This window comes from Glycine max, chromosome 2 (genome assembly GCF_000004515.6).
Source record: "Glycine max cultivar Williams 82 chromosome 2, Glycine_max_v4.0, whole genome shotgun sequence".
Lineage (NCBI taxonomy): Eukaryota > Viridiplantae > Streptophyta > Magnoliopsida > Fabales > Fabaceae > Glycine > Glycine max.
This window is the reverse complement of record NC_016089.4, coordinates 43,951,887-43,977,670: the sequence shown is the minus strand read 5'-3', so window position 1 is coordinate 43,977,670 and position 25,784 is coordinate 43,951,887. Positions and strand designations below refer to the sequence as shown.

Sequence of the window (25,784 nt, the reverse complement as noted above, 5' to 3'; positions counted from 1 at the left end):
ACCAGAGTAGTTAGCCCATTGTTTCACCTATTATTGTAAAATCAACATGACAATTGTCAACAACATGAAACATGTTAAAACTATTTAGAGACACATCGAACAGATAATGGGTAGTGTAACACAATGTGATCAAGACATTCGTGTGGAGGTGATTAAGTTCCCATGATACTAGGGGTACATTAATTAACCCAGTCACTTGTAGGATTTCATGCCCAAACGTCTCCAAGGACCTCCCACCAGCCTCTAAACACATAGGTGAAACAACTAATATCCAATAGTCACATATATATGCCTTTTGATTGTTATTTGTTTTAATGAATTAATTTTATTTGTTAAACATGGCTATATATATACCTACTGTATTATTGCATGTCTTACATTGATTCGTAATGAGTAATACATAGCTACTACTAAACAATGTCCACAAAGTAATTTAATATATATTTTTAATTTTGATACATTCTCAACCAATTAAGATTAACTTATTATGACTTTTAAAATAAATAATTATTAAAAAATTTAATAATCTTATCAAACTATTCAAAGCTAATATAAAAACTATTTATATTGTAAATAAAATTTTGGATGCCAGCTGCTCTATTGCAATATAAAAATGTACTATGCTACACTGAGCATTCATTATATAATAGTTAAAGGTGATGGCTGTCTACTGTATTTGAAGCAATTGGATTTGATCGATGTTGAAGAGAATTGGTTATGTACTCCCTCCTTTTTCTATTTGATGCAGTAGTAATAATTCACTTATATTCACCTTTTCAGCCAACTTTGGTCAAAGGTATCATGCAGCCACATATAATGAACTAAAATATAATGTTTGTTAATATTGATTATTAAACTAATGAACAAAAGGCTAGATTGCTTGTGGGTACCTTGTACCTTCACTCTATATAAGTCCTTTCTTTTGCTAGCAATGTTGTAATCCCAAGCATATAACAAGATGGCTTCTTTTCATATCCTTGTGCTCGTGGTTGCTATGGTCACATTGATGATCCCTACGAATGCAAACCTCTCTCCCCATTTCTATGATAAAGTATGCCCTCAGGCATTGCCAGTCATAAAGTCAGTGGTTCAACGAGCAATTATCCGTGAGCGACGCATCGGAGCATCTCTTCTGCGCTTGCATTTCCATGATTGTTTCGTAAATGTAAGTTACTATTAAACATTAATCTCAATATATTAATGTGCTATGAAACAAGAAAAATATCTTTACTTATCACAATTTAATATGTACTAGTTTTATGAAGGGAGCATGCATGTGCTTTTAGTGTTTATATTTTCGATTAAACATGATCAAGAGCTTCAAACTTTTAATGGATGAACTCAGTCCTCAAATTTTCGTAAGTCCTTCTTTTTATTTTCTTTTTGGCAGTATAAGTCCTCTTAATTACTTATATATGTTGCTTATCTTATCCCTTAATTCCTATCCATTTTAGAATTTCATATTCACACTTACACTCAACTAATACAATTTTTAATTTTGTATAATATCACCATTTAGTCACAATTAGGAATTATTGCAGTCTTAATTTTGTGATATATTTGATTATCTTCAAAAAAATATTAGCACATTAAAGTCTTACCAAAAAATTCAGTTTTGTAGAAACAAAACTTTGGTGACTTTTGTAAATTTAAGTTTAACCCAAACTTATGTTTTCATATTTTAATTTAAACATATTCAAAGTTATTTTGCATTTTTATTTTCTGTTGTAATTTGTTGAAAATTCTAATTTTTACACTTATTTTTCTTATCATATCACTTTATCTTTATAGTTTATCTTTCTTCCCTTTTAAAATGTATAGGTACATCACATGATCACAAGAGTCTGAAAATTATTCTTTTCTAGAATTTTCTTAAGGTGATTACATGCATACGTTGATAGGAACTTCATAACAAGTTGCATGTACCAATCCATTTTTATATTTTACTTTTTTTTTTTTTGCAATTATTGCTCCTATAACCACTTTTTATCCTATCTTATCATCCACGTAAAGTAACAGTGGGCCAGCTAGCAATAATTAATTGAACTCTATTATAAGTGACAGAAATCATGTTATGATATGAAATAATGAAACTATATACTAATTTTAAATTGTTTGGAAAACAATGCACACCTAACTAATGGCTGCTTTCTTCCATTAATTTTTCAAATAAAAACAGCAGCTTATTGTAATTACAGTTCCGAGTCAAATTTCAATCTTTGATGTTCAATGTTTTATCTTGTTTTGTGAGCTGTAAAATGCTTATAGCAGGGTAAAATAGATAGTCTAATTAAGATGGACCCCTCCACATATATTAATAAAAAAAATAGTCCAAAGAAAACCAAGATAATGTTAATTAATTCACCGTGTCACTTCGATCTAGTTCTACTATAGTAATAGTACCATAATTTAATTTAATTTACTGAAATATAATATGAATGTATTTGAAACTACAAGGGGTGTGATGGATCAATATTGCTAGATGACACCCGAAACTTCACTGGCGAGAAGACAGCATTGCCGAATCTTAATTCAGTCAGAGGTTTTTCGGTGGTTGATGAAATCAAAGAAGCGGTGGACAAAGCCTGCAAACGCCCTGTGGTCTCATGTGCAGATATCTTGGCCATTGCAGCTCGTGATTCTGTAGCCATAGTAAGTAGTAGTGTAGTACTTACTAACAAACCTTTCATTCTCATATATAGCTACACTATAAGAAAATGTCATTACTCATTATTAACAAAAAGATTAATTAATAATTAAGCTTGCTCTCATGGGTATAGTTAATATTTTATCTGACAGAAACTAAACTACTAGTTCTGCCATGGCGAGCCCTCAGCAAAAAGTATAATGCATCATACTAACATATATGGAATATTAATGAACACCAAACTTTGGATAATAAGTACAAGTACAAATATTGTATTATAGATAATATGATGGAATAGGAAAATATTTACCAAACAAAAAAGAAAGAAAATAAAGTGCTAATTAATGAGGTGCTTAAAGTAATTAATTGCATGTTTGGAAAATAAAATGTTTGTCAACACATCAAGATTCTTGCTTTTGCGTTTATTTAGTGTTGGACTGTTAAATTTATCTTAAAATATGCATCACAATAAAAGCAAAAATAAAATAAACATAGCCTAAGTATATCATACCCACATACCACCATTTTATTAAGCAATAATTATTAGTCTATCGTATCAAATCTCTGCTTGATAAATCGTAGAGTTTGTGATTTTAAATTTTGATTTCGAGTCCGTCTAAATTGAATTTAATTTACAAAAATTCGCAAAAGATCAAATAAGTCATACTTAAGTCTTCTCATTTTAGAAATTCAAATTGAATATAAATTTTTTTATTTGGCCTACATTAACTTAAAAAATGTATCGTGTCAGATATCTTGTTTTGTCACCTTTATTGATAGTATAAATCTATACTTAAACCTTAAATTTTCACTGAAGAAAATCAATTTCAACTTAAGCAAGTTTAAACTAACAATTTTTTTGTTAATTGTGCTAGTAGTAATATTAGAAGTTTTAGAAAACGTAATAATATAACATGCTTCTTTCACTGTTAATAGTATGGGGGTCCACACTATTGGTACCAAGTATTGTTGGGCAGAAGAGATGCAAGAACTGCAAGCAAAGCTGCTGCAAATTCCAATCTTCCTCCTCCATCTTTCAGCTTCTCACAACTTGTTTCCAACTTCAAATCCCACGGCTTAAACGTGAGGGACCTTGTGGCCCTCTCTGGAGGCCACACCCTAGGGTTTGCAAGGTGCAGCACCTTCAGAAACAGAATCTACAACGCAAGCAACAACAACATAATAGACCCAAAATTTGCAGCATCTTCGAGGAAGACATGTCCGCGAAGCGGAGGAGACAACAACTTGCATCCATTTGATGCTACTCCTGCGAGAGTTGACACTGCATATTACACGAATTTGCTGCACAAAAAGGGTCTTCTCCATTCTGATCAAGAGCTGTTCAAGGGAAAAGGCACAGAAAGTGACAAATTGGTGCAACTATATAGTAGAAGCCCTTTGGTTTTTGCTACAGATTTTAAAGCTTCCATGATCAAGATGGGGAACATGAAGCCTCTCACTGGGAAGAAGGGAGAGATCAGATGCAATTGCAGAAGGGTCAATTAATTAATTAGAATTGCAAATTGCAAGGTCTGGATTACAATAGTGGTACATACAGTGGAAAGAATAAGAAATCGTATTACATTATAAGCTTAGTCATGCCAATTTTACTTTTTTTTTTATGAGCAGATATTAGTTTGTTATTTTTATTAAAAATATCAATTGAGAGATTTCCAACTTATCATTTCTCTTCTTTTTTCTCTTTTCATCCTTTTCCAATAACTGGATCAACCTTATATTTTCTATCAATTTTAATGTGATATGTGTATATTTAAATAAGAGATGTTGAGTTTCTATGTTAGCATTCAATTGTTTATGTTGTATGTGTTGGTTCCAAAAGGAGTTACTTGTTTTCAGGTAATAATAAGCAACTTCAAATCATGAATAGTTGAACTCAAATGGTTATCTAAAACCTTGAGAGTTGTGATAGTTACATCGTTCTAACTTCTAATATAAGACCAATGTTATGCATGCAAACCAATACTACTTCTTATTTGTTTAAAAGTACCTATACTTGATGACAATATATATATATATATATATATATATATATATATATATACACTTGAAGATAAATAAAATCAAATAAAATAGGACATAATTAAATCTTTTGAAATACTCTAAAAAAAATACAATAATTTGTGCCTTTTGGATGCAAATAATCAGTACTTAATAATTTATGGTCATGTGCAAACCATGCACAGATAATTTCCTGTCAGCTTAGTTAGTATGCACAAACAATTGACTAGAATGGAGTAATAATACTTTAAATTTTAAACTATCCAATGGAAAGCCTACACTTGTTAAGTTTGCATATATATAATCACGTGAATTGTATCAGAGCAACAATTTCACGTTCCTGTTTATTTTATCAGTAACATGCTAGCATGCTTGTCGTCATCGCAACCAAGACACCAATTTGGAATTTGGAATTTATGCCAAATGCAGATTAAGAATATATATATATTAGCAACAAGATAGTTAAGCAAATTTAATTCTGATAGTGTATTTGAATCAATTCCCTTTGTGCCTTTAGCATCTCTGTTCAGCATTTAAGTATTTGAAGCCCAATATGACAACCACAAGGCCCAATTCCAATTAAATGAAGTTTAGAAATATTCCCTTTAGGTTTCCATAAAAACTCGCATAAATCAACTTTCAAGCTTTTCACCTAATGTTTTAATTTGACTAGTAAACTTAAGCTTCGAGTGCTGCTTGTTTCAACTAATTAATTAACCAATAATTCAACTGTTAGTAAGTCTAATCTAATGATTGAAAAACCTCGTCAACCTCATCATCCAATTCAGTGAGCTCCAATATTTTTAGGATGAACAATTATAAAAGAGGTGCGTTTTGTCCGTGACGACAGAGAAATGTAATTTAGGTGTTAATAACTAAATTCAAAAACAAAACTTCTTTATCTTTATTTATTTATTTATTCTTATTTATGTGATAGATTAGATATATTTTATTTTATTTTTTAATTAATAAAGAATAAATATCTTAGGACATATTTGTGTTTTGATCCCCACACAATTAGCTAATATATTTAAAGAGCTTATTGTTTTTATTTTGTAAGTTGACAAATTAAATTCAAACTTATTAAAGAATAAAAATAAAATCACACTTTTAATCATTAAAGCAATCTCTTAACTTTTTTATTATAATTTTGGTCTTTTCAAGTTTTTTTCACATTCTCGGTACGAAATATTTTTTTAAAAAAAAAAAATTATACTATTTGTCTGCTAATACTCTTTTATTGTCACTATGACTTCATAAGGGGTTAGGATGCAGTTCTTTCATGCAATAATTTTCTATTGCTAATAGAGTAATGTTATTTACTCATCTTTTTCACAACAACTTTTATATTTTATTTTTGTCTTTATCTTCTATTATTATATGTATTTAAGTAGTGTGTATTGATGGTATAAAATATTTTTATACTTATTATAATGTATAAAATATATTATTGACTTTTATACTTATTATATTTTATAAATTATATCTATAATGTTAGAAGACCCCATCCCCTCTTTCTTCTTATCCCTCTCCATTCGTTGTAAGAAATTCGACAGTGTATAAGGCCGATCGAGAAAAAAAAAGTTAAAACGTGATTATTTTTGCTAATATATTGCCCTATCATATTATATTATTATTATTATTATTATTATTATTATTATTATATATATATATATATATATATATATATATATATATATTGAACAGTTTGGGGGTACTACATTTGATTTTCTTGTCCAACAACTACTTGAAGTTTAGGTGTCCCTTTCATATCTTTTCAACTCCATAAAATATAAGTGTTATGATATGTACCGTTAATCAAAATTAAAGCGTGTTTGGGTAATGAATGGCTTCTAAGTAATGATCTAATGTATTGTTGCTAGGTCTGCTTTCATGCCATTGCCTACCTCCCATTATTTAATTAGGTTCTTAGTAAACGAGAATTGGGGGTCAAGTAATTGATTGTCTTTGTGATTAGACATTTTTATATAATTTTTTCTTTTTTTCCAAACTCTAGCCAGCAAAAATAATATTCATGATGGTGATCATGGTAGTGATTATGGTATTAATCTTAGTATAAATTAATTTTTTAATAAAGGATATCCATTAAATTTTTAAAATATTTAATTTTTTGTTTAATAAATCTTTTAAAAAATTTATAATTAAATAAAATTTAAATTTAAATTTAAAATATTTTAATTATGAGAGTTCAATTAAATCAATCTTCTCTATATATAATTATATTTTTAATCTCTAAATTTTTTTGAAATTTTTATTTTTAATCCTTAAACAAAATTTTAACCGTTATGATCACGTGTTAATCTTTTATGACAGTTAACTTATTTTACGTTTTAAAACCTAAAAAAAAATGGATCAAAGGATTAAAAGATATTAAATAAGTTTTTGGCGATTTTAAATTAATTAAAGTTAAGTAATTGATTATTATTAAATATATTAAAGTTTTCATATTTATTAAGATATTATAAATCATAGGATTCACATATACCAATAACATAGATTTTGCGTACATCTTTAGACTTACACATGGTATCATTGGATCTTATCCATAGATTTTATTTTTGTTAGATTCAAATTATAATAATTACTTAATTTTCATTTTATATTTTTAGATACTTTAAATAAATCTTTAATTAAAGTTAAATAAAAAATCTTTGAGTATTTTAAATTCCTTTAAATGTGTAATTATTTAAATTTAAATTGATATTTTAATTGAGTAAAATATATGTTTTATTTAAAAATTATAATTCCTTAATTGAGTATATATATATATATATAGTATTTGTACCCATTTGATGTAAAAAGAATTATGTTAGATGTAGATTATGATAATTATTTAAATTATAATTTATATTTTTTTAAATTTGAGAAGTGATACACATACAACAACTTATATATTATATTGTGTTTATCTTTCTTTTTCATCTTATCATTTATTATATTTCAAATTTAAATTTATGTTTTTTTTTCTCTCTCTTAGTTGTATGCTACATTTTATTATACAATTTATTGCTCAAGTATAATTTCACTCAATGAATGAAATCAAATATTTATTAATGACACGATTAAAATTCAGTATCTTTCTCACAATATATACCTTATTAATAATAATATGCATTTAAAAGTCACTATCTATTAAATGTCTCATTAATTAATTTAATTAATATGATTTATTAAATAAATAATAAATCAAATAACTAATTTTTTTATATCTAAAATGTCCTTATTTTAAGGGGGATTGTGTCAGGACCTTCTTACTTATACTTCATTCAATTCTTCTTATAAAGTTTTATCAACTAATTTGTCAAGAATAAAAAATTTGGTTAATTTAGTTTTCTTAAAACAGGTTAATTTACTTAAAACATTAAATTTATCCTAATATTTTATATATATAAAAAAAAACTATCCCTGTATATAAAACCAACAAGCACTATAATAATGAGTTATTTCTCTCTCTTTGTTTCATCAACCATCATTCTAGAGCACGATTTAATTAAGGACATTTGTGTGAAAAATAACTAATCCTGAAAATAGTTTATATCGGAGCTTAGAATAAGAATCAAATCACACTTTTAATTTGTATAATAAATTATATTTTTTTATAAGATAAAAATACTTATAAGTCTTAGTAATTTATTTTATTTATTTAACTATAATATATATTCGTTGTAATAACCTTAATTATTATAATTATGTATTTTTATAATATTTATATTTTTAAAAAAGGAAAGACAATAAAATAATACAAATATTATATAAAATCAAAATATGTATTAATTTCAATAATTTAATTGATATATTTAATTAGAATATACATTTTTATAATAACTTCAATTACTATAATTATTTGTTTTTTATAAATTAAAAAATAAATTATGTGTCAAAACATTTATTATAATAATAATAATAATAATAATCGATAATTAATTAATTTCACACATATATATATATATATGTAAAATTATCCCATTTCTACTTATTTATAAACATATATATAAAGATAAGTTTTTAGTAATTATTTTACTAAAGCTATATAAATTGAATTATAAAGTTTTGCAAATCTATTTTTAATAGTCTATATTTAAATAATTATACTACTATTAATTATATAATGACTTATTGATGAAATATTTTAATATTTTTAGCTTTTTTTATTATGTTTGTTATATAACTTATTATTTATTTAATATTTTCTTCAAAAAAATGTAAGACTAAAAAACATGGTCAACATTCAGTTTCAATAATTGAATTCATAAAAAACTGTTATATATTTTCACATTTTTTTAATTTTATTGTATTAGTAAAAAAAAACTTAATTGTTCTCTAGTTAGTGAGAAAGTAAAAACCATCTATTACGCAAGGGAATCAAGAAGACACCATGATATGAAGAACTTGACATGAAGATAGTGAAAAAGACAAGGAATAAGACTACACAGGGTTAAACGACAACTTCATCTTAAAGATTTTGGCACTTCAAAAACCGGGAAGAAAGAAATATTATTGTGAAAGTTGTAACAAAAGCAATGAGTCACATAATTCAACGGAGATCATAGAAGATTTTATGATTTCGGGAGATATTTCAAACATTGATTTGTTGGTAGTTTCTCAGGAACCTCTCGTCAAGACAAAAAAAAAAGATTATGTAAAAGTTATAACAAAAACGAATCTAATAATTCAACAAAGAACCTAGCTAATTTTGTGAATTTTGGAGATATTTCAAACCTTGATTTATTGATGATTTCTGACAATAAATTATGTTATGATCTTTTTAAGAATGTTCCAACCTTCTCAAGAACCTAAGGTGAAAAACAGAAAAAGAGACAATGAGTCTCATGATTCACATGAAACTAAGAATATAGTTATTTTTGTTATTGTAGAGATATTTTAGACGTTGGTTTGTAGAAGATTTGCGACAACAAATTAATTTCATATATTTTTTAGGGATGTACCTGCCTGTTAGACTTTTAGTCCAACTTTTTGTGTTGTATTATTTTACATTTTAGATAAAAGAAATTACTTGCTATATCATGATTCAAGAGAACATAATTGAGATAATCATTCAACTTTTTTTTTCTTCATGTATGTCATATTTAATATTTATTTCATTATAATCAACGTGGCTAATGAATTTCTCTAACTTATATTATTTCTTGTTTGTTTTTTCAAGCTAATTTTAATATTGAGAAAAATACATTATAAAAAACTGAATTTTTTCTTTAAAAAAAATGAATTCAATAAAAGTAAAATATATACTGCCAAAAAGTCTCTATCATTAGTATGCTGCTTCAAATTGAGATAGAATGATAAAAAAAACAGATGACTAATTAAAATTAAATTAGAAATAAGAAAGAAAAAGTTCAACTCTAGCTGAATTGGTTGAACAATGTATAAGTATTATAAATCTCATGATAATATATTCAATTTCTAAGGATACAAAAACTCAACTAGCTACAACATAACCTTTCTCAAGCCAATGTAGGTACTGCAAAATAATAGAGAAGAGTATAGACACAAAGAGGAATTATTTTACAATAGTTAAATGAAGATTCTTTTTCTAGTCTTTTACAATGCTTAAGCTTTTTTCTATTAAATTTTTCCTTTATTAAATGGATTTCGCTCGTAATGTTAATACTTAATAATATCTATCAATATTTAAATGTATTTTCAAACGAATTGAAGATCTTGACATCATCAAATGCAAGCAAAAAAAGCGTTGGGTGCTATCGATTGAGTTGTGCCTTTTACCTTTCTTGATTTTTGTTTTTGGCAAAATACAGTACAGTAATTAAGCTTTATTATTTTCTTTTTTTTAATTCTTTTTCAATATTTTTTTACAATTGTCAAATGAAGATTCTTTTTCTAGTCTTTCACAATCTTAAGATTCCTTTCTAAAATTTAAAATTAGGAAAATCAATTTTCACATTTTTTTGAATGAAAACACATTTTCATATAAAGAATAAACTAAGGGATTAGATATAAGTAATTAATAGGTTGAAATTAAGATTAAATTGTTCGAGTACTACCTAAGTGATTCTTAGATAATCGAATACTAGGATTTAGATAAAAAAATATAAAAAATAAATAAAATATATATGTATGATAGTTTGTTAACTTTTTAGTATTTACTTTTTTAATAACTAATTTACAAGTTATACAAAAGATGTTTTTTAATTAATTGATAGTATAAAAACTTTTACACTAATAACGTATATATATCTATTAATCTCTAATATAAAATGTGGTTTAAATTAACTTAGATACACAATTCAATCATATTCAACTGTTTAAAATTAATTTCATTAAAAAAAACAATTTTATTAAACTCTAAATCAAACAGGAAGTAAATAGAGGGTTAGTTTCTCACAATTTGAAAATATGAGAGATGAGATAGTTTGCGTGTGAGAAGTTGTGTTTTTACTTTTTATTTCTAATTACAAAAATATCATATTAGTTATATTCACTTTATTTCCTCTTTTTAAAATTTTATATATGTAACAGTGAAAATAATAAGAATTTTTTTTACTTCTTATACAAATATTTAAAAATAAAAATATAAACTATTTTTAAAGAGTTTGATGTAGTGAAAATGTTAAATGATTTATACTTTTAAGTTGTTTTCTTTGTTAAACCAAATAACTCCTAATCATGACTATATCATCGTATAGAAATTTATATATAATCTTATATAGATAAAAATAAGTTGTTTTCATTTTTCAAGTTTATATATATAAGAATTTCTACGTTATTAAATATTAGTAAAGTTTGTTAACACAAGCATCTTTCACAATTTAGTAAGAGTATGTTAACAAATTATAACTACAAAATAATTTAAAATACATTAATGATGTACTTTATTAATACATTTATATTAAAAAACATGACTGTATATGTTCTTATTCAAACATTTGAGTGTTATCAACTCACAAATTTCATCTTTATTTTTAATTATATTCTTTTCGACATTAGTATAATTAAAACAACATGTCTATCTATATATATTATATACCGAAACGCTACAATTAATCATGTCTATATCTAAGAGTTGGTGAGACGATGTTTGTGCAATTCTTATGTGATAGTGGTCAACGGTGCTGAGCACAAAATCACTTGGTATACTATGACCTAAAATATTATATATGTTGATAACTCATACAAGGAAATAAGCTAGCTAGACAGGATCTAGTTGCTGTACTTCATTCCCTCCTATATAAACCCTACATATACCTCTTTGCTTGACTCACAAAGCAATATCTTATTAGCTCTAAACCTCATAAAGCATAACACGCACAAATGGGTTCTCATCTCCAATTATCTTTCCTTGTGCTTGTTATGGTCACTTTGGCAACATTTATGATCCCTACCTTTGCTCAGCTCACTCCTAATTATTATGACAAAGTTTGCCCTAAGGCGTTGCCAATCATAAAGTCAATTGTTAAGCAGGCAATTATTCGTGAAAAACGCATTGGAGCATCCTTGCTGCGTTTGCATTTTCATGACTGCTTTGTTAATGTAAGTTGAACATGTTTATGATATATATATTTTTTGAAGGACTGCTTTTTTATAATATGATTTTTAATTTATGCATAAGCTAATTTTAGTTTATGAACAAGCTTTTATTCATTTATTTTATTTTCCTAAAATTATTTTTGAATATGCTTATTCAAACATTTTCTAAACAGAGTTGTGTATCATTTTTGCTAGTTTCCTAAATTAAGTCATTAACATCTAGTCAAACTAATTATTTATCAGCTAGCTCATTCTAATAAATAAAAAGAATGCTTAATGCCATTATTCATTGCTATGATTTAATCTTAGCCACTTGTTTTTATATCCCAAAAAAACAAACCCCCTCCTCTCTATCTCTCTCATCCAGACATACAAACACAAACACATGCACACAAAAATTACACTAAGTGTATCGTAGAAAAAAAAGCATAATACTAGCCAGGTGTTAATTAAATTTTGTAAAATGATACCTTTAACAAATTTTTATTAAAGTAACTTTATCAACCTAATCATATAATTTAATTAAAGTTCTCGTAAAGTATATACGCCAAATTTATAAATTTATATAATTTATTAATATTTCATTCATCAAATTATATATTTTATTTTAATATATTATGTATTATTTAAAATGCAAATCAATATGTATTATTATATTAGATATCTACTAATATATAATCATTTAACTAATTAATATATACATACTTATCGGTATAATATCATATTATTCTTTGATAGATATATAGATCAAATTATTTTGTATATAAAGTTAAATATGTCATTTTATAACCTTTGACACTTAATATCAACTAATCTTATGTCATAGAGAGAGATAATATAACATAAAAGCAACCAAAAACCATACTATTATCGTGAAAATGATTTATTTTATTTTATTCTTAATTAATGTATATATAGTTGCATAATTAAAATTAATTCTCACTAGAGAACAATTCTGATCACTTGACATATGCTGTATAAATATAAAAATATATATATCAGACTTGACTAGCTCAGGTTGTCAGGTTAATTTCATATTTTTATCATTGTGTCAAACAATTAATTTTCAATGCTTAAAGTAGCAAAATGAAACAAGTGAGATATTGTAACATGATGCGTAGGGTACAAGTCAGAACATAATTACAAAAATTTCCAACTATGATAAACTAATTAAGAACCCATAACATTACATATGACATATCACTTCTTTTATAGTATTTTATAATATACCATGAATCTGAAATGTCAATGTGGACTAATTAACTACAGGGCTGTGATGGATCAGTGCTGCTAGATGACACACCTTCCTTCTTGGGGGAGAAGACTGCACTTCCAAATCTTAATTCAATTAGAGGATTTGAGGTGGTTGATGAAATCAAAGTAGCAGTTGACAAAGCTTGCAATCGTCCTGTAGTATCATGTGCAGATATCTTAGCTGTTGCAGCTCGTGACTCTGTAGCTATAGTGAGTTCCATCCAAACCATTCATCAATTCAATCTTCTTGTGCAAGAAATTATTGTATGATCTAAGACTACAACATGTCCATGATATTCTATCCAATCTCTATATATGACATGTAGTCGAATTGAAAAAATCGATTATATGTCACATAAAGATTAGTTGAAACTACATGGATCCACACACAAGAGTCTCAAACCAATAGTATTTGTTTGTACATATTGATATTCTAAAATTAAAAAAAAAAAAACTCTCAACACACTATTTAACACTATTTTGATATGCTTTTTATTGCGTGAAATTCATATGATAAATCTAACTATACGTAAATTTCAACTTGAATGTGTTAAAAAGAGTGTCAAAGACTATTGTAAAAAATTGTAATAAATTTTGCTTAATGTATGTGTGAATTAACAGTTGGGGGGTGCACAATATTGGTACCAAGTGTTACTAGGCAGAAGAGATGCAATATATGCAAGCAAGGATGCGGCAAATGCCAATCTCCCTCCCCCATTCTTCAACTTCCCACAGCTTCTTGCTAGTTTCCAATCTCATGGCCTTGACCTCAAGGATCTAGTGGTCCTCTCTGGTGGCCACACAATTGGACTAGCAAAGTGCATTACCTTCAGGGACAGGATCTTCAATGACACCCACATAGACCCCAACTTCGCAGCCACTTTGCGCGATTCATGCCCTCGAAGAAGCGGTGATGGAGACACTAACCTAACACCATTGGATGCCTCCTCTCCTTCACAATTTGACAACACATACTACAAGGCTTTGTTGCACAAAAAGGGTCTCCTCCATTCTGATCAAGAGCTATTCAAGGGTGGTGATGATGGTGGTGAAAGTGATAGATTGGTGCAGCTATACAGCTATGACCCTTATGCTTTTGCTAGAGATTTTGGTGTCTCCATGATTAAGATGGGTAACTTGAAGCCTCTTACTGGGTATGAGGGAGAGATCAGGTACAATTGCAGAAAAGTCAACTACTAGCACTGCATATCATAAGGATTATGATTGAACAACTGTTTAATATATATAAAGTCATGTGTCAATTTGGCAATTTTTATAATCTCTATACATTATCTTAAAATACTTTTTATTGATTGTGGCAATAACACTCTCTGGTTCAACCCTACTCAAACAGGATTGTCTCCGATGAATAATAATGTGGTCTAAATAAAAACAAAATAATGAACCGTGGAGTGTAAGAAGTCTGTAAACGCGAGATGCGTTGCTATTACTATTATTATTTTCATTTGTTTCGTTGTGAGACCAATTGGCTCTTGCCTTGGAAGTCTTTATATCAAAATGTATATGTAATTCGGTTGTAATCACAATCAAAAAGTGTTATTGGTTTACATGGAAGTGTTTATATTACTTAAAATTTTACATGTGCATGGTTACAAAAATGTAACCTATCTATCAGCTGTAACGCATATATCAAAACCTATTTGTTTGAGTAAAACAAACTATCATGCAATTTAACTGATGTGAATGTTTTTTCATTCAGAAGTTGAAAGAAAAAAATGCATGTGTGAAAGGCCAGCGAACTAGGCAATTTCTTCCATAACATGGATTATATTTATTTGATATTTCTAAACTATGTAATAACACGTTGCTGCCTACTCCCATCATAACAAAGATACATATTTATATAATTCCCTCTTAATTTTTTAATTGGGGTAAAACAGAATTCTTATATTTCTTGACATAGTCATCTAAAAAAACTATATATTCCTGACAGATTTTACACACGCACACTTCTCACCTACTTTCTTGCGCAGAGCAGAATTATGTATGAGATGATCGGGCAACAACCCCAAAACTTAAAAAATTAAAACGTCATATATATTAATTACTTTACAAAGCATGATAAAGTAGTTAATATCGAGATTTGTGAATAAAAACAATATGGTTAAGAGAAAATATTTCACTAAAGATGGTTAACCAAGTTTATCCCTCAATTGTTTTTTTTAGAAAACGTGTCATCCATCAAATATTACTTATTTATGTATAACTTGCCTTCAGAAGCTGATTTAGTTGATTCATAGAAATTTCATAAGGCCATACCTGAATGGTTCAAATTTAATGAACAAAGCATAAGGAATATATATTCATTTGCCAATAAAGGACAAAGCACGCATGTTGCTGCACTTTTCAATAATTGGAACGTCTTATAAGACTACTCTTTCCGAGGCTTTGATTTTTTTTTCCCTTTTCAGACTCAATTTGATCATGGCACTTAGGAAGCTTCATTTATAAAGTAGTCATACCACTGAAATTGGAAAATATGATAGCCAACTCTGCATGCAACTGCACGCTTTGCGGTTCAATTTTGAAGTCTGCATTTTTTTTTATTGACTATGTTTTTTTATAACAGAGCAAAATTCTTTGATGGTGGAGATTGGTTGCAATTGTTTTTCAACGGAACATCAATGTGTGGCACTAATTACATTCAACTATATTATTATTTGATAAAATTTAGGCAAGATATGTAATATGGAGAGTAGAAATCTCATGGTACATGAATAAGTCTTTCTAAATGCTAAGGTCGTTATTTGGTAGAAAGAAGTGTATAAAAACATATATTCAGTTAAAACAACTAAAAACCTATTTAAGGATCATTAATTCAAAAAATTTAAGCTGAGGCATCTCTAACAGTTATCAAATCATTATGGTTATTATGACAGGGTATTATATGTTATAATGGACCAGTTACTCCCCTGACTTAATTGGAAGAAGATCCCCTTAAAAAAAATATTGATAGGAGAGTAACAAATAAAATAAAAAATCATTGGCAAAGGTATTGTTTTCATGTGTTGATATATATAGTTTGCCAGTAACAACAGGATCTTATAATTAACTCGGAATTAACCTAATTTATTAAAATGAATAGCATTATTTACTGTTCTACATTTTTAGCTGGTTGGAGTGAGAAAGTTTTTTTATGGTATATACTATTTAGTTTTGAGGCACAAGTAATGCATTACGTTAGTACAAATAACTCTAGATTACTAGTACATATAGTTAGATGGAGCTGATATTTTCTGCTTGATAAAGGATGATCCACTGATACAAGACTTTAATTTCAATACACCACTTTTCTTTATTCCCCTCTATTTTGAGAGGACTAAAGCTTACACTTCAATATTATATTCTTAGATTATTATCACTAAACATAAACTAGGCCATACGTATTGTGACTGAATGAGCGTGTCTTTGGCTCATATTATTTCTGTAATTAATCAATTAACCTTGTGGCAATTAGTACGAATTTGGCCACTTTTCCCTGTTAAGGGGCTAAGGTTTCCCATTTTGATCATGGCACTAGCAAAGTCTGCATAGAAAGCTGAAGGGTCGTTGCTATAGGCAGTGACCTGAGAATCTGTAGAACCACCACTATTAAATAACTGCTGATCAGAATGTAGAAGCCCCTTTTTGTTGATGAGGTTCTTGAAATAAGCATTGTCAAATACAACATTTGTGGTGACATCAAGTGGGGAAAGGTTGCTGTCTCCGCCAGTGCTTGGACAGTTAGACTTTAGTGATGTTGCAAAGTTTGACTCAATGCTGCTTTCATTGTAAACCCTGCCTCTGAATAGCTGACACCTGGCTTGCCCTGTTGTATGAGCTCCTATTTATTTATACATGAAAAAAAAATGATATAAGATTTATATTTTTTTTATCTTCTAACAATCAAAACATTACCTGAAAATTTATAATAACTCACACGCTCTATTTAACCAACTGAATTAGACTCACTTAACTGATAAAGATTCATATGTGTGATAATATTGTTCACATAATCTTACTTATATTAATGTCATTAATTAATCAATTAAAGTCAAAGTTAGTGAGTAATTTACCTGAGAGAGCTACCATTTCCTTGGTGTTGAAGCCCTTATTTGAAAAAGAAGATATAAGGGCACTGAGATCCATTAGTGGAGATGGGATATCCGTAGTGGCAGCATCTTTACTTGCCGTGGTTGAATCTCTTCTGCCTAACCCAACATTCCATGATGGACCTCCCAACTGAGATACAAAGACCAAAATACCAGTCAATTGTTAGATATAACACTGTTTTATGTAATTTTACCTACTATTATTTTAAGCTCTTGGAGTAATTAGTTTATGATGTAGCTAGTATTTTTAAAACTTTTATAACCTTGTGGTCTAAAGTGCTGTCGTCCTTGTTGTTATCCTCGTCTTTTTTAAATAATAGTTGAAATAATTATTAGAATCTGATCGAGCATCATTTACTCTTCAATCTCAAATATGTCTTGTTTAAATGAAAGTGTTAAATAAAAATCATGTGTAATATATAGGACTATTTTTACTTACCAAAATTCTCACAACATTTTCTACAATAAGGGAAATAAATAGGACGAGAAGAGAAAAAAAATTGTTAGATAATGAGATGAAGAGATATAAAAAAAATAGTGTTGTGAAATTTTTTAAGTTGGAACTCTAAAACCATTCTTGTACATTGATTTATAATGAGTAAGTGAAACTTAATCAAACTTTATAATGAGGCATGTTCTATAATATATATATATATATATATATATATATTATCTTGTTTATCATTTTGGATTTTATTTGTTCATTGTAATTAATAAACTTACTGTAACAACGGAATCACGGGCAGCAATAGCTAGAATATCTGCACAAGAAACAACTCCGGGACAAGCAGCCTCCACTTTAGTTTTGATGTCATCGATTACTTCAAAACCTCTCAGAGAATTCACATTTGCAGCCGCTGACTTCTCTCCAGTAAAGGTTGAAGTGTCATCCAACAGAACAGATGCATCACATCCCTACAAGTTTGTATCCCGTAACATATTAATTACTAATATCCAAAAAGTTAAAAATGCAGTTAATTTAATATGTCTCATGCTTCTAATCCGCATTAAATAACGCTTAATTAGCTATATTTTCAAGAGAACTCGAAGATGTAAAGAAATATTTTTAACTAATCTAAAAGCTTAAGTTATAATTTGACAAAACAATGTAGCTAGGAAGGTATGTGAATCTTATTTGGTTAAACTGAACGTGCATGTCAACTTTTCTTTTCATGCGTGCTATAATTAAATTCAATTAACTTTCAACTACTACGCCAAACAATTTTTGTTTTCTTCCACTCACAAAAAGCAGTTTAAATTTAAAATTCACACTCATACCTATCAAGGACTGGATGCATGCTTGTTAGGTTAGACCCGAAAACAAGAATCACGCATGATGCATGTAGAGTACTTACACGTACACACGCATAAGAAGAAAAACAGTGTATGTATAATTAATGGGGGAAAAAACTTATAACAAAAATGGCTAGTATAAAAGAATAAAAACGGTAATTTTGTATAAAGGTTTACCAAAACTTTTATAAAACTTGTAGAATTTTAAACAATCCCAACATGGGAAGTAGGAAAATCAATTATTTATATTCAATATATACGTCACACCAAACACATGAATCATGTGATGTGTGAAGTTATTTCGATTTAATCAAATAATGATTTTATTCGACTTGAATATGATTAATTTGGATAAAAAAATATATATGAGATACTAGACTAGAAAAAATATAAACATGCATGTGCAAAATAAATCAAATAATTAAAATATATTTTCATGATTTTCTCATTAAAGATTGACACATGTCTAATTTTTCTTTCTAAAACAAATCCCTCACTTTAAACACGACTACTTTAGGGCTTCTCTAAAACTAATTAGATTTTGGAAAGGAGCCTAAATGAATGCTGATGATGCCAATATATATTATTGTTCGAAATTTAATCACATATATGCATGAGATTAATTGACAGTGAGAAAGGTGAAGCTAGGATATGTTAAAAGAAAACGTGCATTGACAAAGCAGTCATGGAAATGAAGACGGAGCAAGGAGGCTCCCATGCGGTGCTCTTTCGCAACCGCACCAATCACCGCCGTTTTGATGATAGAGAGAGCTTGAGGGCATGTTGATTCATAGCAATTTGAAGTTAGCTGAGAAGATGCCATGGCAAACATGCAAAACAAAATGGAGGAGAAAGAAAATATGTGACCATGGGAGTGAAAGGCCATTGTTTAATAATGGTGTGTCTTTGAACTTGTGAAGTATACACCGCTCCTCAAGCTTTATTTATAGTGTGGTGCGAGCACTCCATTTTGGACCCTATATGGAGCAATTTGTCTATGGTTATGATGACTTCTAATTAGCTACTTTAATTTTAGCATTTTTCTACTGTATTCTATTAAGTAAAATTCATGTGTTGCCTTCCAAAAAAAGTAAAATTCATGTGATGACTCTCACTATATATGTGATGTGTGTTACTGCATGTGTTGTGTGTCTTATTTCTTATTAGGTAAGTCATTTTTCTATAGAATTCCTAACATGCTAGGTGATATATATCAGAACATAAAAAATAATTAGTTTTGAGGGCCCATGTTGTCAACTTGAAGAGTTTAGAACAAGAAAGAAATTCAAACTCTTATATTATTATATTTTCAAAAAATAAATAAATTAATGTTTCAAAGTAATAATCAAAGTGTACATATTAAAACTAATTAACGGCTAGTAACTTCAACGACAGTCACACAGACAGGGAAAAGGCAATATATATCTTACACGTGTTCATATTAAAATAGAATTTATTTTCTGATGTATAAAAAAAGACATTAAAATAGAATTAATCGATCAAAGTATGATATATTTTAACTTCTTTATATATAATGTAATAAAAAAAACAATATTATGAGAAAAACATCATTAATAATACACCGAAGGCGAAGCATATCTGAGAGTAGATCGCTGAAACATCATCATACTAGCTAGTTATATTTTACTATTTACTATTACTACTAGATTTGGTTCCGTGATAATTGACATACAATTTTGGAAGTCCGGTATCTCATGAAGCTAGTTGGGTCCAGCACGCTTGGACTATTGCCTAATCTTCGTCAACGCAGAGTAGTTATAATGCTACCAAAGTTTATCTGCAGTCAAATATTCTTTCCCTTTTTCCTCCATAGTCTTAAGATTGGACTTTTATGGCTAAATGCTGGATTAGGTTTAGGTTCTATTACTTTCATTATATGTTTAATTCAGTCATTTTAGGTTTGCAGTTTTTTACCTTAACATCAAAGTTAAGACATGTATTAATTCTAGAAATAATATACTTAGACATCCTTCATGAAGTTTTTTTTTATGCAATTCATCATAAAGTTTATTAAGATTGCACTAAACTTCTTGTTTTTTAAAAGTTTACAATAGCCTCTCCTACTGAGAAAATAGACAGTGTAATATATAAGAAATGTAAGTGTAAAGTATTTCAAATAATTAAGATGTGTTAGTATAAGAGTAATATAAGAAACGTACGGAGGATGGAGGGAATTGGATCGATGAAACATCAGTCAGTATAATTTATTCTATATTGTTTATATCTCTTTCAATAAATTGTTTAATACTACAATAATATATAATTTTTATGAGAATTTCACTAAAATTTATTAGTGAGGCGTGGGTACATGAAATTCACTCAATCATATATATAAAAGAAAATGTCTTATTAATACTTCTCATAATAATATTGTTCTTGATTAAATGGTTCACCTTACCACACCCAGATCGAACATATTTTGTGGAAAACAACAAGTTAAATAACAAAATTTAAATCTAAAACATCATGCAAGTTATTTAAACCCTCCACCATTAAGTCAATGCAATTTAGTAGTTTGGCTGATTTATCATGGACCATATGAATTCAAACACAGGTATATTATTAGACAAATTTAAATTATACAACTGATTTATTAAAATGCTACGAGTAGCGCTGATGTTTAATAAATTGAGTTATGTTTTCATTCAGGCTTGATTAATTATACCTTCTATCTTTTAGGCATCGTAATGGTGTAATTTTGATTTTTTTATTTTAATTATTTCAATAAAATGTTTCAAGTATCACAAATGTAAATTTCAGCCCACAAGTTCTAATTTGTGTCCATTGAATTTTTAGATATTACAATTGTACAATTTTAGTCATTAAATATATATTATTTCATATATATTAACAAAAATATATTTACGATATACTCAAATTACACAATTATAGTATCAAGAGACCCAGTTGATGGGACCTGAGGGATCAACATCGCAAATTTACCTGAAAGACCCAAATAGTAGTGCAGTTGAAATTTAGAGAATTGAAATTGTACAATGATCGATCAAAAGCATTTCGTTTACTAATCAAAGTAGCTAGGATATAAAGTAATTTTATTTTGAAGGACTTGAGAGTTATTACTCAGATGTGGACTTCGCCATCGAAATTCCCAAGTCTATGTGATTTTAATATTCAAAATAGAGAAGCTATATTATAAATTAAACAATATATACAAGAATTTGGAAGTCTAAAATGAAAAAAAAAAAAAAAAAAAGATGTGCAGTACGTCACTATTGTTTTTTCTTGTTCAATATCCACATTTAATTAAAGAATTTTACAACATTTTATCACCTAATAATTGTCCCCCTAAGGGCTAAGAACATAAAGTGGGCCAAGCTTAAATTTCAAAATACATTTGATTAATATTTTATATAAAATTATAAATAAACGGGATTACATTTATTTACTAGTTAATAAAAGAATTTGCCACTAAATGGGTAGTTTTGAGTGTGAACACGCGATAAAAGGAACCAAACTAGTCAACAAAATTATTTGAGAAACTTGGAAACCAAGTTCTGCAAACCCGCCGAACCTATTAACATCCCCAAGTGTTAATTTCAACTCAAAATGACTTCTTAGTGTCTATTGTCTCTGTTTCAAAAATGATAATAATAATAATAATTCCCAAAAGTAAACGGCATATATTTAAATATGGTTTGTGAGAGTAAGTGAAGAATTCTAACTAAGCAGGTCAAAAGTGTGCTGGGTGCACAAGTCAATTATAAACCAAGAGTTGGGGATAATTGTAACCAATTAGTACTTAATCAGAGAGCTTTGAAAAAAATACATAATAATAGTACTTAATCGGGGTTGGCAGCATGAACACATTTTAAATTCATTGAGATATGTCGTTATAAAGCTAATTAATTAGAGTGAAGCCAACCATCTATTCTTTGACTCTCTTTTGGATAGTTAATTAGTTACCTTCCCCTATATATGCTGTACTGCTGAAAATATTTATGCTACATTCATTAGGCTATGAATTTTCATTAGAATTAATTTGCCCATATGCAAGAATACCTACTCCAGTACTCTTTATTCCATGTTTGAAACTACACAGGAGTTTCAAGTTCCTATGAATATTTCAAACAAACCAAAAATCAAAGGAAGAAAAAACAAATGTGTTGTTAACTTTGGATAAGGTTTCTACAAGATAAGTTTGACTAATATATTTATTATTTTTTATCTGAACTGTTAGTTTCACTGGCCATGTGAAGGAAAATCAGTTGATGATACAACAACAATAATAATGTGCAGCGAGTTTATGCATATACGATTCTTAATTATGGTTAGATATGTAGATTTGGATCTAATTTAATTCTAAAAACTAGTTTATAGAGTGAGAGTTATCTCCCACTTATATATTTTATATCGATTGTATCTCTAACCAATGTGAAACTTGGACTTTTTCTAATATACTCATTTACGCTCAACACTTTTGGCTTGGTGCGTGGATAACATGGTGACTGAGCCTAGGTTTTTCCACCATGGCTTCTGTATCCCTTTCTCCCAATTCAATCACACCCATAGATATAGATTCCTATACAATTCATCACTCAAATAATCCTTCAACTATTCTTGTTACTTTCTTGTTGACAAGAGACAATTATGGTTTATGGAGTCATGTTGTCACAATGGCACTCCGTGCAGAAAAAAAAAACTTGGATTTGTTGATGGGTCCCTCCTAACTCTGAAGCAGAAAGAAGAAATTCTCACTTGACAATTGAGATTCGTCCAAATATTTTTTACATTGAAACTACAACACAAATCTAGACAGATTTAAATGATCATTTTTCTCAATCAAATGCTCTTAAAATCTATCAATTGAAATAACCCAATCAATGATGATGAACCTTTTAACAATATTAATCTTGTCAATAATCAGATTTCACTTGATTTGAATGATAATTCAAGTGGCACAAGTGTGACCATTCCCACATGTGATCTGCAACATAACACTTTAGTCAATGCTCCATGTACTATAGTAGATGTGCCACCCAATCATAGTTCACCTCTAGACACAATTTTTACATCTAATTGTCCAAAAGTAATCTCAAGAATTTCATTTGTAATCATGTTTCATCCTCAACAAATTTTCCATTGGAAACCACTTTTGCCTAATAAATCTAAGTGTCTCTTACGAGTCTTTCTCACCAATGTCATTGAAAACCAAGAACTAAAATCATTTTATCAAGCCATGAAATCAATTGAATGGCATGATGCCATGGCTAAGGAAATCCAGATCCTTGAATCAAACAACACTTGATCTTTGTGCTCCCTCCTTGAAGGAAAATCTCCAATTGGTTGTAAACGAGTCTACAATATCAAATATCAAGCCGATGATTCTATTGAGAGATATAAATCTCCTTTAGTCGCACAAGGCTATATTCAAATTGAAGGTATAGATTATTATGATACTTTTGCACTTGTAGAAAATTTGGTCAATGTTTACCTTCTCTCCATTGTTGCCATTAAAAATTGGTCAATGCACCAACTTGGTGTCAACAATGTTTTCTCCAAGGTGATCTCAATGAAGAAGTATATATGAAGCTCTTTTGATCTAAAATTCAGTGCTTCATGAACGCACTAAACACATTGCAATTAATTGTCATTTTATTTGTAAAAAAATTCAATCAGGCCTTATTACTCTTTCCTATCTTTGTTCTTGTGACCAATTAACAGATATTTTTATCAAACCACTTGGAGGTGATGCTTATTAACAATTTCTTAGCAAGTTGGGCGTTCTTGACATTTCAATCACAACTCCAACTTGAGGGGGAGTGTTGGACGCATATTAAGGAGTTCAAGTGTTAAATTTGAATTGTTAGCAATTTTTAGATTTAGATTTGCATATTTGTTATTTTAATTTTAAAGTTATAGATAAACTTGTTAGTTTTTGAATTCTACAAGTCTGTTAGTTTTTGAATTTTCTAGATCTGTTAATTTTTAAGATCATTGTTAGTTTTTGAATTTTGTAAATTCTTTATAGATATCGATTAGTTTTTAGCTTTTTAAATCTTGTAAATCAATCTATATATACTTAGCAAATCAATGAATAAACAATGAAGTTCACCAATCAATTCTTCTTCCATGCTTCATTTTTAGATGGTATCCTAGATCCATTTAATGGGTCATCCATCATGTTATCCTTGCACTAAATCCAAAAATGTTAGACATGAAGGTATTGAAAAAAATTCAAGTCTCACATTATCTAGAGATAAGATATAGTATATAAGTAAAGGATAACTCTCACTCTATGAGTTAGCTTTTATGATTGAGTATATAAACTAATAATTTAAATTTCTTCTTTTACTGCCAAAATTATGTAAAAAGGATTATACACTGGCAATGTAAAAAGTTTTACACAATTATTCAATTACAACTTCTCATATATGAAAAGTTTGTTGACTTTTAAAATAATTATCTTAAAATAATTTAAACAATAATTTATTATTGGATGACAAATAAAATTGTTTTACACCTAAGTGCATCACCATTAAATTCTAAATTAATTTAACTTCTCTTAACATTTTCATCTTCCCATATATTTAGTTTGTCTTAGTCAATAATGTAATATTTACACTTACTATTTATTTCAAGAATAATCAAAAGTGTTCCTTCCAATTCCATTAAGCTCGAGTGCCCGTGGTTTTTTGAAGTGATTTCATGACAATTTTAAACTTAAGTCAAATAAATAAATATTAAAAAATGGGTGGTGCTAACCTCATGATTTGTAAGGTTTTCTTCATCTAGTCAAAATCCAATCCTAAGGTCTACATTTGTTATCACTTTATGCAATGCTAGCTTAAACAGCTAAATTACCAAAGCTTCTGGTATCAAGTGGTGGGGTGATAATCATTCGGTTGGTGGATTCTATACCATTTGGACACTCACGGCACAAATTAGGCCAAATT

General features: G+C 28.4%; 3 protein-coding genes across 3 annotated transcripts; 2 read left to right on the top strand and 1 right to left on the bottom strand.

The window, feature by feature from the left end:
- The first annotated feature begins 863 nt into the window (after positions 1–863).
- Positions 864–4,328, top strand: LOC100811396 (peroxidase P7). The gene is made up of 3 exons (XM_003519234.5): positions 864–1,165; positions 2,458–2,652; positions 3,584–4,328. Exons 1-3 carry the CDS (start codon positions 959–961, stop codon positions 4,151–4,153), a joined length of 972 nt encoding a protein of 323 aa, XP_003519282.1. The 5' UTR covers positions 864–958; the 3' UTR covers positions 4,154–4,328.
- Positions 4,329–11,845: 7,517 nt separating this feature from the next.
- On the top strand, positions 11,846–15,012 carry LOC100810852 (peroxidase P7). The gene is made up of 3 exons (XM_003519233.5): positions 11,846–12,193; positions 13,460–13,654; positions 14,066–15,012. The coding sequence occupies exons 1-3, from the start codon at positions 11,975–11,977 to the stop codon at positions 14,642–14,644; spliced, it is 993 nt and encodes a 330-aa protein (XP_003519281.1). The 5' UTR covers positions 11,846–11,974; the 3' UTR covers positions 14,645–15,012.
- A 1,666-nt stretch (positions 15,013–16,678) lies between these two features.
- Positions 16,679–19,766, bottom strand: LOC100777191 (cationic peroxidase 1). Its single transcript, XM_014769333.3, has 4 exons — positions 19,520–19,766; positions 18,280–18,471; positions 17,521–17,686; positions 16,679–17,288 (listed from the first exon to the last, which is right to left on the bottom strand). Exons 1-4 carry the CDS (start codon positions 19,733–19,735, stop codon positions 16,900–16,902), a joined length of 963 nt encoding a protein of 320 aa, XP_014624819.1. The 5' UTR covers positions 19,736–19,766; the 3' UTR covers positions 16,679–16,899.
- Positions 19,767–25,784: the final 6,018 nt, after the last annotated feature.